The sequence below is a fragment of the Harpia harpyja genome, unplaced genomic scaffold, assembly GCF_026419915.1.
Source record: "Harpia harpyja isolate bHarHar1 unplaced genomic scaffold, bHarHar1 primary haplotype URTXT_28telo, whole genome shotgun sequence".
In the NCBI taxonomy this organism is placed as follows: Eukaryota; Metazoa; Chordata; class Aves; order Accipitriformes; family Accipitridae; genus Harpia; species Harpia harpyja.
The window spans coordinates 20,906-34,063 of NW_026293188.1; the positions used below are offsets into that span (position 1 = coordinate 20,906).

At 69.6% G+C, this 13,158-nt stretch overlaps 3 protein-coding genes across 3 annotated transcripts; 2 read left to right on the top strand and 1 right to left on the bottom strand.

The window, feature by feature from the left end:
* The first annotated feature begins 113 nt into the window (after nucleotides 1-113).
* PRR19 (proline rich 19) lies at nucleotides 114-3,669 on the top strand. The gene is made up of 7 exons (XM_052779488.1): nucleotides 114-216; nucleotides 637-899; nucleotides 1,679-2,054; nucleotides 2,145-2,384; nucleotides 2,454-2,599; nucleotides 2,705-2,773; nucleotides 2,845-3,669. Exons 1-7 carry the CDS (start codon nucleotides 114-116, stop codon nucleotides 3,667-3,669), a joined length of 2,022 nt encoding a protein of 673 aa, XP_052635448.1.
* Nucleotides 3,135-7,040, bottom strand: LOC128138181 (toll-like receptor 13). The gene is given in 5 exon segments (XM_052779489.1): nucleotides 3,135-5,389; nucleotides 5,391-6,038; nucleotides 6,040-6,186; nucleotides 6,188-6,409; nucleotides 6,411-7,040. Coding segments are annotated over 5 exon segments (2,958 nt in total). The 3' UTR covers nucleotides 3,135-4,078.
* A 984-nt stretch (nucleotides 7,041-8,024) lies between these two features.
* On the top strand, nucleotides 8,025-13,105 carry TMEM145 (transmembrane protein 145). Its single transcript, XM_052779490.1, is given in 17 exon segments — nucleotides 8,025-8,052; nucleotides 8,819-8,949; nucleotides 9,692-9,766; nucleotides 9,843-9,920; nucleotides 10,179-10,265; nucleotides 10,339-10,440; nucleotides 10,515-10,599; nucleotides 10,873-10,944; nucleotides 11,024-11,092; nucleotides 11,184-11,264; nucleotides 11,390-11,468; nucleotides 11,605-11,698; nucleotides 11,792-11,964; nucleotides 12,200-12,320; nucleotides 12,387-12,466; nucleotides 12,468-12,588; nucleotides 12,983-13,105. Coding segments are annotated over 17 exon segments (1,599 nt in total).
* Nucleotides 13,106-13,158: the final 53 nt, after the last annotated feature.

The window sequence follows — 13,158 nt, forward strand, 5'->3', positions numbered from 1 at the left end:
CCGGGCGGTAGGGAGCAGCACCCAGAGGTGCAGGCTGTCCTCCCCTCCTGGCGCAGCTTAGCTGTCCTTTGCGGGGGAGGTCGGTGTCTCCCCGTCTTCCACCCTTGTCCTGCATGAAGCCACCTCCCTCCCATTGCAGCTCCTCACCTTCCCTCAACTGCCAGGGCAGGCACCGTGGGCTCCCTGGGGTGGTGGTCCCCCCTGTGCTGCACCTCGGTGAGGGCTCTGAGGCTTCACTGGGTGTCCTTGGCGCAGGGGCTGTGCTGGGTGACAATGCCTTCATCCCCAGGGCTCTGTGGGCTCATGGTCCCCTCATCCCTGGGTCTCCCTGAGGTGACGGTCCCCTCAGTCCTGGGGCTCTGTGGGCTCACAGTCCCCTCAGACCTAGATCCCCCTGGAGTGACAGGTCCCTCAGCCCTGGGGCTCTGTGCGCTCACGGTCCCCTCAGCCCTGTGTCCCCCTGGGGTGACAGGTCCCTCAGCCCTGGGGCTCTGTGGGCTCACGCTCTCCTCAGCCCTGGGGCTCTGTGGGCTCACGCTCTCCTCAGCCCTTGGTCCCCCTGGGGTGACAGGTCCCTCAGCCCTGGGGCTCTGCGGGCTCATGGTCCCCTCAGCCCAAGCCCGCCACTCACCTCAGAGCTGCGGTGCACTCTCCCGCTGCACGAGACCTTCCCGCCGCCGCGCCCCCAGCCAATCAGCGGCGGGCGCCTCGAGGCCGGGGACCAATCCGCGGGCAGCGCGGGAAAGGCGAACCCCCCCTCCCCCCCCCAGGGCTCGCGCGCGCGAGCGGCTGGTTTCCAACGGCCGAGGCGCGAGGACCGGCCCCGCCGCTCGCCGCCCGAAGGCCCCGCCCCTTTCGCCAGTGGGCGGGGCCTGTCGGGCCGTTGGCAGCGGTCGGAGGTGGGCGGGGGGCTCTGGGGGCAGTGGGGGGGTACTGGGGATACTGGGGGGGGCAATGGGAGGGAACGGGGGTCTCTGAGGGGTCCTGGGGGGAGTCTGAGGGGGAAATGGGAGCCCTTGAGGGGGACTTGGGGACATTGGGGGCAGGCTGAGGGGAAAATGGGGGTCCTGGGGGTTCTGAGGGGGGAAATGGGGGCACTTGAGGGGGGCCTGGGGATATCGGGGGGGTTCAGGTGGAAGTGGAGGTCCTTGGGGGGGGGGCTGGGGATATTGAGGGGGAAGGGGGGGCCTAGCAGGGTTTGAGGGGGGGAAATGGGGGGCTCTTGAGGGGTTCCTGAGGATATTGAGGGGGAAATGGGGGTGCTGGGGATACTGGGGGGGTCCTGGAGGGGAAAGGGGGGCCCTTGGGGTGGGCCTCAGGGAAAACAGGGGTCCAGGGAGGGTCTGATGGGGAAATGGGGGGCCTTGAAGGGGACTTGGGGATATTGGGGGGGCCTGAATGGAAAATGGGGGCCCTTGGGTGCACCCTGGGGATGTTGAGGAGGGTCTGAGGGGGGAAATGGGGGCCCTTCAGGGGGGCCTGGGGATATTGGAGGAGTTTAAGGGGAAAATGGGGGTGCTGGGGATAGTGGAAGGGTCCTGGGGAGGAAATGGGGGCCCTTGAGGGGGGTCCTAATTAACAGGCTGCCCCAAAACCTCCACCCTCGGTGCCTGCTAAGCATTTCTCCCCCCTCTGCCCATCCTTTGCTCAAAAAGACCCTTTTTTTATGTTTTCCCAGCTGGCAGCCGCTGCCATGAGCCACCGCAGGAGCAGAGGGGACATCAGGGATGTGGGGGACCCCCACCCGCGGAGGGGCCCTCACCCCACTGGACCCAGACCTGGACCCGGCCGCATCAAGCGCCGGAAAACCAAGCGGGAGCGGGACACTGCCAAATTTGGCAGGAAGGTCCCCAGCGGGAGGCAGCGGGGGGCCGGACTCCCACCCCGCAGGCTGCTGCCCCTGTGGGGGGGCCGCCCCCCTGCCAGCCCCCTCCCAGCCCCCAAAACCATCGTCATCACCCAGAACCGCCTATGCCAGCACCAGGGCATGTTCAACCGGGAGGTGAAGTCGGTCAACGTCGAGCGACTGCTGAGCCCCTGTCCCGGGCAGGACTTGGCCCACCCCAGCAAACCCCCCCTCCCGAGGGACCCCTCCCCGGCACCCGAGGGAGACCCCCACCCCTCAGAGCAGGATCCGCTGCCGAGCGGCCCCCAGGCACCCCAAACCGAGGGGGAGAAGGGGGTCCCCGCAGAGCTGCCCCTGCGGGAGCTGGCCGGCCGGCTCCGCGCCATCCTGGGGCACACCATGGCTTTTCCAGGACGTGATCTGGTGGGCGAGCGGCGCCAGGCCATCCTGGCTGCCCTGCTCCACCGGCACCAGGCCCTGCCCGACCTGTCCCTCCTCCTGGCTCACCGGAATCGGGGGGCAGATGCTGCGCCCCCAGGTACAGCAGGCCCTGGGGGTGTGTGGGGCAGTGGTCCCCCCGAGATCTCAGCCATATCGCCCCTTGCAGGTTGCTGGAGCCCTCGGACCCCTGAGCGGGAGCTGAGTGGTGGTGGGAGCGCAGAGCAGGGCGATTTTGGGGAGCAGAAACAGAGCTGGGACACGACACCCCCCTACAGCAGCACCCCTGCCCCCTTGCAAGCCATTGTGAATAGGGTGAGTGCCCAAAAACCTGCCTTTCCTCCCCAAAACGGGGACGTCCTCTCTCCCCTGCCCCTTTTTCTGCTGCCGCTGCTGCAACCCCATGCTGTTTCCTGGCAGAGCCCGACCTACCCCGCCAGGCCAGGCACCCCCAGCCCCATTTTTGGAGGCGACGGACAGAAGAGGGAGGTGAGTTCGAAAGCGGGGTGACAGCCGCGGGGGACCCCCGGGGGGTTTATTGACCCGCCACCTCCCTGCAGACCCCCTTCTCCTGGACATCAGGCGAGGAGGACAACCCACGCCCCGACAGCCCGGCTCCGCTGTTCCAGCCCCCAGGAGAGAGGATGCCATCCTGGGGGGATCCCCACCGGCACAGGGGGCCCCTGCCCCACGGCAGGGTCCTGCCCGGCTCCCCCCCCACCCGCGTCCCCCCTGGCTGCACCTGCAGGGATCCCTCCTTCGCGCAGTCCCACGCCGCTCCGCAGCCCACCCCGGCGGCTTTCGGGGAGGATGCTGGCGAGGGCTGCAGCTGGAGCCGCCGGCCGCCGATTGCCCCGCCGTCTTTCAGCCCAGTCGCGCCGCAGCATCGCCATCCACCACACCGCTCCATCACGGCGCAGCTTGCTCCCCGGTGCCTGGACCTGTGCTGCAGGACCAGCCTGGACGCCCAGACCCCCGACACCTGGAGCCCAGAGGCGTCGCGCCGGCTGGGCTTCGTGCCAGGCCGGCCATATGACGAGCGCCGAGCCCAGCGCTGTCACCACCACCCGCTCCGGCACCACCCGCTCCGGCATGGCTCCCACCGCCTTGGGCGGCCATCGGTGCCCCCGAGCCCCGGCACCTGCTGCTGGCAGCCGTCGCTGGAGCGCAGACCCCCCCCAGCAAGCCGCCGGCGGTGGGACTGGGAGGCCTGCTGGGATGCGGCGGAGCCAAGGTGCCGTCGGGGCCTGGGGGAGCAGGGCTGGCTGCGGGCGCTCAGGCACCTGCCCCTCTCCTGCTTACCCCCCTCAGAGGCGCTGGAGCGGGACGGCTCCCCCCTGCCCAGTCGCGAGACCTGGGGCTGCCCCTGCGCGGGGCTGTACTGAGGGGGGGGGTGTCCTTGCTTTCTTGGGGTGCGAGCGGGCGCTCCCCTTCCCGGGGCGCCCCGGGGCTCAATAAAGGCTGTTTCTCCTGACCATGGTGTTGCCGCTGTTCCCTCTGGGCACCCCCAAACCCCCCTGGGAGCCCCCCGACAACGCCTCGGCCCCCTGGCGAGAGCAGCCGCAGGGTCAGGGCCCAGACGTGCCCGGGAAGGGAAGCGCGGCCAGCATTTTGGGGTGAGAAAAGCCCTTTCTGGGCCATTTCTTGGTGCTGGGAGGGGAACTGGCGGTTTTGGGGCACCCAGCAGAAAGCCATTTCCCCTTTCCAGCACTTCCACTTGTGGCCGGCCCCGGCTTCATCAGCCGGTGCTGCCGGAATGCCTGGGAGCGCCACGCCGTGGGGTGTCCCCGGGTGTCACCGGGGGTCAGGAGCAGGGGGTCCCGGCCACACCGTGGGAGGGCCGCCCCAGGGCAGCTGGCTGCCCTCCCCGCAGCCTTCCTCCTCCTCCTCCTCCTCCTCCTTCTCCTCCTCCTCCTCGCCCTCGGTGTAGCTGCTCCGGAGGGCGCGCTTCAGCTTGGCCCAGAAAAGCCGCTGGGCCTGGGGCTCGGGGGGCCAGCGCAGGTAGGTCCGCTTGAGCAGCACCCGGCGCATGCGGTGGTAGGCGGAGAGCTCGGCGTCGGGGATGGCCTCCAGGAAGACGAGGACCAGGACGTCCCTGAGCTCATCGAAGAGGCGGTAGCTGGCCAGCTGGATCTCCAGGGAGCACCACTCGCTGCGCAGGTAGCTGCGGCTGACCACGCAGACCGTCTTGCGGCTGTTGTAGATGCTGTCGACGATGTTGTCGATGATGGCCCTGCCCGGGCTGAAGTCGCGGTGGTGCAGGCAGAGGCGCAGGGAGCCCCGCTCCAGCTCGGGGACCAGCTCTCCCAACACCCAGCCCTCGTCGGCCGAGTTGTAGGAGACGAAGCTGTCGTAGGCGTAGCGGCGCTCCTCCCGCTGCCAGCGCCCGTTGGCCCAGGCACGCAGCAGGTAGAAGTGGTACCGGAGGCGCCAGTAGGCGCGGTGGTGCAGCAGCGGCAGCGCCAGCAGCAGCAGCACCGCCGGGGCAGTGCTGGCGAAGAGGTAAAGCCCCACGTCCAGGAAGCAGACGCGGGTGTCGAAGCTGTGCAGGTAGGTGGGCAGCCCGCTGCCACCGCAGCTGTAGTTGTAGAGGTAGACCACCTGCACCCGGCTGTGGCCCAGCCAGCCCGGCAGCCAGGCGTTGGCGCAGGCGCAGCTCAGCGGGCACTTGCGCAGGTCCAGGTAGCGCAGAGCGGGCAGCTGGTCGTCCAGGCGCCAGTCGAGGGTGCGCAGCTCGTTCTTGGCCAGCTGCAGCCGCTCCAGCTGGCTGAGGTTGCCGATGACCTCGGGGCCCAGGCTGCGCAGCCCCGCGTTCTCCAGGTCCAGGCTGCGCAGGCGGCTCAGGTTCTTGAAGACGCCGGGGGGCAGGTCGCCCATCCCGCCGCTGCTGTCGGCCAGCGTCAGGTAGCGCAGCTGGGCCAGGTCGTCGAAGGCGTCGGCGGGGATGGCCAGCAGCCAGTTCTGGGCCAGGAAGAGGGAGCGGAGGGCGGTCAGGCCCTGGAAGAAGCGGTGGGGGATGATCTTCAGGCCGTAGGGCTGCTGCGCCTGCAGCTTCAGGTCGTAGAGACGCCGGAGGTGCCGGAAGGGCGGCTGCTGGCGCGGGGCGCCGGCTGATGTACCGCAGGGCATTGGCGCGCAGGTCCAGCACGCCCAGGGAAGCCTGCACTGGGCGGAAGGCCTCGGCGCTCACCTCCTGCAGCCGGTTGCGGTCCAGGTAGAGGCGGCGCAGCTCCCCCAGCCCCTGCAGCGCGGCGGCCGCCAGGTGCCGCAGGTTGTTGCCCCCCAGATCCAGCGTCTGCAGCTGGGCCAGCCCGGCGAAGGCGCCGGGGAAGAGAACGGAGACGCGGTTGTTGCGCAGGTTGAGGGTGCGCAGCCGGCCCAGGTCGGCGAAGGAGCCGGGGTAGAGGTCGGTCAGCAGGTTGTTGTCCAGCCGCAGCTCCTGCAGCTCCCCCAGCCCCTGCAGCGCCTGCCGGTCCAGCCGCGCCAGGCCGTTGACGTCGAGGCGCAGCGCCCGCAGGCGGGGCGCGTTGGCGAAGGCCTGCGGTCCCACCACCAGGATGCGGTTGAAGCGGAGCGAGACGTTGTACAGGCGGTGCAGGATCGGGGTCCCCCGGCAGGGGGGCAGCCGGCGCAGGAGGTTGTGCTCCACCACCAGCCCCGCCAGCTCCTGCTGCTGCCCCGGCCCCAGCAGCCGCGCCACGCAGCCCAGCCACCGCAGCCGGTTCCCGGACAGGTCCAGCGTGCCGATGAGGGGGGCAGGCAGCCAGTGCCTCGTCCGGCAGCACCCCGATGCCGTTGCGGCGCAGCCGCAGGCGCTGCAGCCGGGGTCCCGCCAGGTGCCGGCACACCTTGTCCACCCCGTTGGGCCCCAGCCAGAGCCCCGAGAAGTCCAAGCTGCGCGGGCCGCACGTCCGAGACCTCCAGCAGCCCGAAGACGTCCAGGGGGTTGCCGGCCAGCCGCAGCCAGCCCAGGTTGCGCAGGCAGAGCCGAGCGAAGGGCGCCGGCTCCGAGATGTTGTTGTAGGAGAGGTCGAGCGTCCGCAGGGTGGGCAGCAGCCCGGGGGTCCCGCCGGCCAGCCCCCGCAGCGAGTTGTTGCAGAGGCGCAGGGTGAGCAGCGAGGGGGGGCAGCGGCGGCCCCGGCCCCAGCGACGACAGGTTGTTGCCGCAGAGGTCCAGCAGCTGCAGCCGCGGCAGGCGCCGGACGGCCAGGGCCACCGGCCCCAGGGCGGGCAGGCGGCCGCCCCGCAGGGACAGGCAGCGCAGGTTGGCCAGCGGCAGGAACGCGCCGGGGGCCAGGCTGGCCAGCGGGTTTCGGTCCAGCCGCAGCGAGGAGAGGTTGCCCAGCCCGGCGAAGGTGCCCTCGGCCAGCGCGACCAGGCGGTTGTGGGACAGGTCGAGGGTGGCCAGCGCTCCCAGCCCGGTGAAGGCCCCCGGGGCGATGCCGGCCAGGTGGTTGTGGGCCAGGTCGAGGGTCCGCAGGAGGGGCAGGCGGGCGAAGGCGGCGGGCGGCAGGAGACGGAGGGTGTTGTGGGAGAGGTTGAGCGAGGTGGCGGCTGGCGGCAGGTCGTCCACCGCGCTGGCCACCGATTCCAGGAAGCGCTGGATGCAGCGGAAGAGCCCGGGGTCCCAGGGCGACTGGATGCAGTTGCGGAAGCCGTAGGCTGAGCCCCCCGGCACCACCACCAGCACCAGCAGCACCAGCAGTGGCGGCGGCGGCGGTGGCAGCCGGCGTGGCGGCGGGGCAGGGGGACGCATCCTGCCCCGCACCCAGGGGCAGCCGGATGCCTGGGTCACCCTGGAGAGGAGGGGGGGCAATGGGGATGGGGATGCTTGGCGGCGGGGGGGTTAGGGGGGTTGGGGACAGGGACCCCCGTGCAGGCAGGGGGGTTTGGGGGCCCTCTCCCCGCCTCTTTGGGGTCCTACCGTGCCGTCCCCGTGCCAGCTCTCCTCTTCTTTGGCTGCCTTTGCCTTTTTGGGGTGGAAAAGAGAAGTGCGGGGTATCGCTTTGCCCCCCCAGGTGACGTGGACGGGGGCGGGGTGGCCCCTCCCAGGCCGGGCAGCAGGGTCGCTGGGGGGGCTGGGGGGGGGATGAGGCCACACACCTGGGTCACTTCCCCAATGCACCCGGGCCTGCAGACCCCCTGGGGACCGGGGTGTCCCCGTGCTCCCCCCGTCCCTGTGCCCCCCACCCCGTACCCGCCGTGCCCCTCCCCGTGCCCCCACAGGCTGCTCTCGCTTCCCCTTCTGCACCCTCCCCGACTTTCCCACGTGGTTTTGGTTCCCCCATGGGGGGTTGGGGGGCAGCAGTGGGGGGCACTGGTGTTGATACTGGGATGGGGCCAGGGTCTTGTACGGGGCTGAGCAGGTGGTCTGGGGCAAGGTGCTGGGTTATACTGGGCGGAAAAGGTCTGGGGTGCACGGGGTTATAGTGGGTAGCACGGGGTTATGCTGGGAGAAGTTTGCTGTGCTGTACAGGGCTGCCACACGTTATACTGGGTTATACTGGGAGGAGGTGCTGTGCTGCACAGGGCTGCCCGTGTTGTTATACTGGGTTATACAGGGAGAAGGTGCAGTGCTGCACAGGTCTGCCACACGTTATACTGGGTTGTACTGGGAGGAGGTGCTGTGCTGCACAGGGCTGCCCGTGTTATACTGGGTTGTCCTGGGTTATACAGGGAGAAGGTGCAGTGCTGCACAGGGCTGCCCGTGAAGAAGGTGCTGTCCTGCACAGGGCTGCCCATGTTATACTGGGTTATACTAGGAGGAGGTGCTGTGCTGCACAGGGCTGCCCGTGTTGTTATACTGGGTTGTACTGGGAGAAGGTGCTGTGCTGCACAGGGCTGCCCATGTTATACTGGGTTATACTGGGAGGAGGTGCTGTGCTGCACAGGGCTGCCCGTGTTGTTATACTGGGTTGTACTGGGAGAAGGTGCTGTGCTGCACAGGGCTGCCCATGTTATACTGGGTTATACTGGGAGGAGGTGCTGTGCTGCACAGGGCTGCCCGTGTTGTTATACTGGGTTTTACTGGGAGAAGGTGCTGTGCTGCACAGGGCTGCCACAGGTTATACTGGGTTGTACTGGGAGAAGGTGCTGTCCTGCACAGGGCTGCCACACATTATACTGGGTTATACTGGGAGAAGGTGCTGTGCTGCACAGGGCTGCCACACGTTATACTGGGTTGTACTGGGAGAAGTTTGCTGTGCTGCACAGGGCTGCCCCTGTTATACTGGGTTGTCCTGGGTTATACAGGGAGAAGTTTGCTGTGCTGCACAGGGCTGCCCGTGTTGGTTATACTGGGTTATACTGGGTTATACTGGGGAGGAGGGCGCTCCCTCGGCAGACCCCCGCGGGGCCGCCCCGCCGCCGGGGCCGGGAGGGGGCGGAGCCTGCGCCTGGGGGGCGGAGCCTGCGCCGGGGGGCGGGGGCGGGGCCGCTGCCGGAGCCGGGGGCCGGGGCCGCGCCCGGGAGCGCGCAGGGGCCGGGGGCGATGGGGCTGCGGCGGCGCGGCGGCGGCGGGGGGGCGCGGGGGGGGGCGCGGCCCGGGGGGGTGGGGGGGGGGGCCCCGGGGGGCCCCGGCGCTGCTGCCGCTGCTGCTGCTGCTGCTGCTGCTGCCTGCGGGCGGCGGAGCCAAGTACGTGCGGGGCCGCATCAGCACCAAGGAGGTGAGCGGGGACCCCCCCGGGATGCACCGGGACACCCCCCCCCCCCGGATGCAGCGGGACTCCCCCTTTGCACCGGGACCCCCCTTTTTGTACCGGCACTCCCCTTTTTGTACCGGGACTCCCCCTCCCCGTTTGCATCGGGGCCTCAATTGCACCGGGACAGCCCCCCCTTTTGCAGCGGGACCCCCCCCCGGGATGCACCGGGACCCCTCCCCACTTTGCACCGAGACCCCATTTGCACCGAGACCCCCCATTTGCACTCGCCCCCCCCCCGTTTCTCTTGAGGGGTGCACTGGGAGGCTGCTGGGGGGGCGATGCGAGGTCTCGGGGAGGGGGGCCCTGGGAGGCTGTGGGGCCGGGGGGGGGGGGCTGTGGGGGTCGGGGACCCCCCCCCTCCTCCCCTTCCCAGCTCCCACCCGGGCCTGCTCGGCCGTTGCCGTGGAAACGTGGAGCAGGGCTGTTGCCGTGACAACGGCGGGGATGCAGGGGGTCCTGGGGATGAGGGTGACCCCCCCCATCCCCCGTGGGGGCCCCAGCCCCGGGTCCTGCCGGGACGCCGTGTCACCATGGCACACGGTCACCTGGGTCCCCTGGGGATGGGGGGGTCCCTGGGGTGCAGCAGGACAGCCTTGGGGGGTGGAGGGGGCTCCCGGATGCCTGGGTCCCCAGATAGTCGCGGGGGGGGGAGCAGGGCCGGGGGTCCCAGATGCCAGGCCCCCCCCCCCGATCTGCTGCCCCCCAGGACTGGGTGTTCCTGACCCGCTTCTGCTTCCTCTCCGACTATGGGCGCCTCGATTTCCACTTCCGATACCCCGAGGTGAGTGGGGGGGGGTTCATCCCCGCTGGGATGCTGGGGTCCCCCCGTGCCACTGACCCCCCCCCGACCCCCCCAGGCCAAGTGCTGCGAGAACATCCTGCTCTACTTTGATGACCCCTCCCAATGGCCGGCCGTCTACAAGAAGGGCAACAAGGTGGGCTGGGGGGGGGGATAGAGGGGGTGTGCAGGCATTGGGGTGCGTTGGGGTCTGGGGGGGGTTTATTGGGGTCTGGGGGGTAGAGGGGCTGTGCAGGCATTGGGGTGCGCTGGGGTCTGGGGGGGGTTATTGGGGCCCACTGGGATTGGGGTGCATTAGGGTCTGGGGGTATATTGGGGTCTGGTGGTGTTATAATGGGGTCTAGGGGTATATTGGAATCTGGGGGGGCTCTGGCTCCCATGCTGTGCCCCCCAGGACTGTCTGGCCAAGGAGTCGGTGATCCGCCCCGAGAACAACCAGGTCATCAACCTCACCACCCAGTACGCCTGGTCGGGCTGCCAGGTATGGGGGGCCAGGGGGGGCATCCCGGGGGGGTCCAGGAGGTCCCAGGCTGACGCTCCCCCCCCCCCCCCAGGTGCTGCTGGAGGACTCGGTGCGGTACCTGAGCTGCGCCAGCGGCCGCAGCTTCCGCTCCGTCCGCGAGCGCTGGTGGTACGTGGCCCTCAGCAAATGTGGGGTGAGTACCCCCCTGGACCCCTCCCCACCATGCCCAAGCCCCCCCTTGATCCCAGGACCACCCCCCCCCCCCAGGGCGATGGGCTGGAGCTGGAGTACGAGATGGTGCTGACCAACGGGAAATCCTTCTGGACCCGGCACTTCTCCGCTGATGAGTTCGGTGCGGCCTCAGCTGGGGGGGGGGTGTGCAAGGGGGGAATTGGGGAGGTGGGAATAGGGGGGCTGCAACACAGGGGGATATGGGGGGGCTGCAACATGGTGGGGGGAATAGGGGGGCTGCAATGCACAGAGGGAAATGGGGGGCTGCAGCGCAGGGTGGGACACGGGGGGCTCTGATGCTGGGGGGGTATCTGTGGGGTGCCCTGGTTGGTATTGGGGGGGGCTCATGGGGGATGCACAGAGGGTGAATGACAACCCCCACATCCCCCCCCAGGCATCCTGGAGACGGACATCACCTTCCTTCTCATCTTCATCCTCATCTTCCTCGTCTCCTGCTACTTCGGCTGTGAGTGGGGAGGACTTGGGGGGGGCCTTGCCGGGGGGGAATCACGGTGCTGATGCCCCTCCCCGTCCCCCCCCCCCAGACCTGCTGAAGGGCCGGCAGCTGCTTCACACCACCTACAAGATGTTCATGGCGGCCGCCGGCGTGGAGGGTGAGGGGGGGCCGGGGGGGGGGATGGGCAGGGGGTTTGGGGGAGCTGGGGTCCCCATGCTCACACACCCCCCTCCCCGGTGCCCCCCCAGTCCTCAGCCTGCTCTTCTGCTGCGTCTACTGGGGCCAGTACGCCTGCGATGGGGTCGGCAGCGGCAGCCTCAAGATCCTGGGTGGGTGGTGCATGCATGCACGGCCCTCGTGCGACGCACGGGGGGGGTTTGCACATGGCTCCTCGTGCATGGGTGTGCGTGCACGGCCCCTGGCACGCGCTGGTGCGAGCTCTCCTCTCCCCCAGCCAAGCTGCTGTTCTCTGTCAGCTTCCTCATCTTCCTCCTCATGCTCATCCTCCTGGGCAAGGGCTTCACCGTCACCAGGTACCGGGGGTGGCCGGGGGGGGCAGCCGGGGGGTGGTTTTGGGGCCCAGGGGACAGCCCCGAGCTGCTGGGGAAGAGGCCATGGGGCTGCTATGGGGCTGCCCCCCCCCCCCACCGCCGGTGCCCCCCCCCCCAGGGGCCGCATCAGCCACGCGGGCTCGGTCCGGCTCTCGGTCTACATGACGCTCTACAGCATCACCCACATCGTCCTCCTCACCTATGAGGCCGAGGTGAGACCCCCCCTGACACCCCTCTGCCCTGCCAGGTACACGCCCCGGCCCTGCTGACCCCCGGGGGGGTGTATTTCGGGGGGGGGGGGGCAGTTCTTCGACCCCGCGCAGGTGCTGTACACCTACGAGTCGCCGGCCGGCTACGGTCTGATCGGGCTGCAGTTCCTCGCCTACCTCTGGTTCTGCTACGCCGTCCTGGTCACCCTCAAGCAGGTCCCCGAGAAGCAGCCCTTCTACCTGCCCTTCTTCGCCGCGTACACCCTCTGGTGAGCACACGCCTCGCACCAGCCTCGCACGAGGGCTGGGGGGGGGCAGCCAGGGCGTGAGCGGAGGGGGAGGTGGCGAGATGGGGCGGGTGTGCGAAGGGATGGGGTTTGCACGGGGCTCGCGCCAACGGGTCAGCGTGCAAAGGGCCGGGGCTTGCACACCGGGGAGTTTGCACGAGGCTGGGTCTCGCATGAGGATGGGTCTCGCACGAGGACCCCTCCCGCCGCCCCCCAGGTTCTTCGCGGTGCCGGTGACGGCGCTGATCGCCAACTTTGGGATCCCCAAGTGGGCGCGGGAGAAGATCGTCAACGGGATCCAGCTGGGGATCCACCTCTACGCCCACGCCGTCTTCCTGGTGAGCCCCGGGGGGGTCCCGCGGCGGGGGGGGACCCCCCCTCACCCTCTCCCTGTGCCCCCCCAGGTGATGACGCGACCCTCGGCCGCCAACAAGAACTTCCCCTACCACGTGCGGACCTCCCAGATCGGCTCCGCGGAGGGGGGGGGCAGCCGCCAAGTTCCCCCCCCGGCACGGTTACGGCAACGTCACCTTCATCAGCGACTCCGTCCCCAACTTCACCGAGCTCTTCTCTATTCCCCCCCCCGGCCCCAACGGATCGCCCAGCGTGAGTCTGGGGGTGGCCCCTGGGGCGCAATACTTGGGGTCCTGGGGGCTGGGAGGGGGCACCCCAAAACCATCTGGGTCACAGTGGTGGGAGAGAACCCCCCCCCCAAACCATCTGCATCCCAGAAGTGGGAAGGGGGACTCCTCAAAACCATCTGGGCTCCGGGGATGGGAGGGGACCCCCCCAAAACCACCTGGGTCCCAGCATCTGGAGGGACCCCCCCCCAAACCAGCCAGGCACTGGGAGTGGGAGGGGACCCCCCAGAAAATGTCTCTGTGCCCCCACCGGCAGGCACGGAAGCAGGTGGAGGAGACGCCGGCGGCGGAGTGGGGACCCCCCCCCCGGGCGCGTGGTGACCACGATGGATCTGGGGGCCCCCCGCCCCCCCCAAAAGGGCACAGGGGCAGGGGGCGAGGGCCAGGGCCCCCCCTCCCAGCTCCAGGCACCCCCACCCCACGCCCACAACGGCTACACCGAGTACTTCAGCATGCACACGGGCGGGGGGCGGCACTTGTAGCCCCCCACCACGGGGGGGGGGGGGGCCGTCCTGCCCCATGGCCACCCCCAATC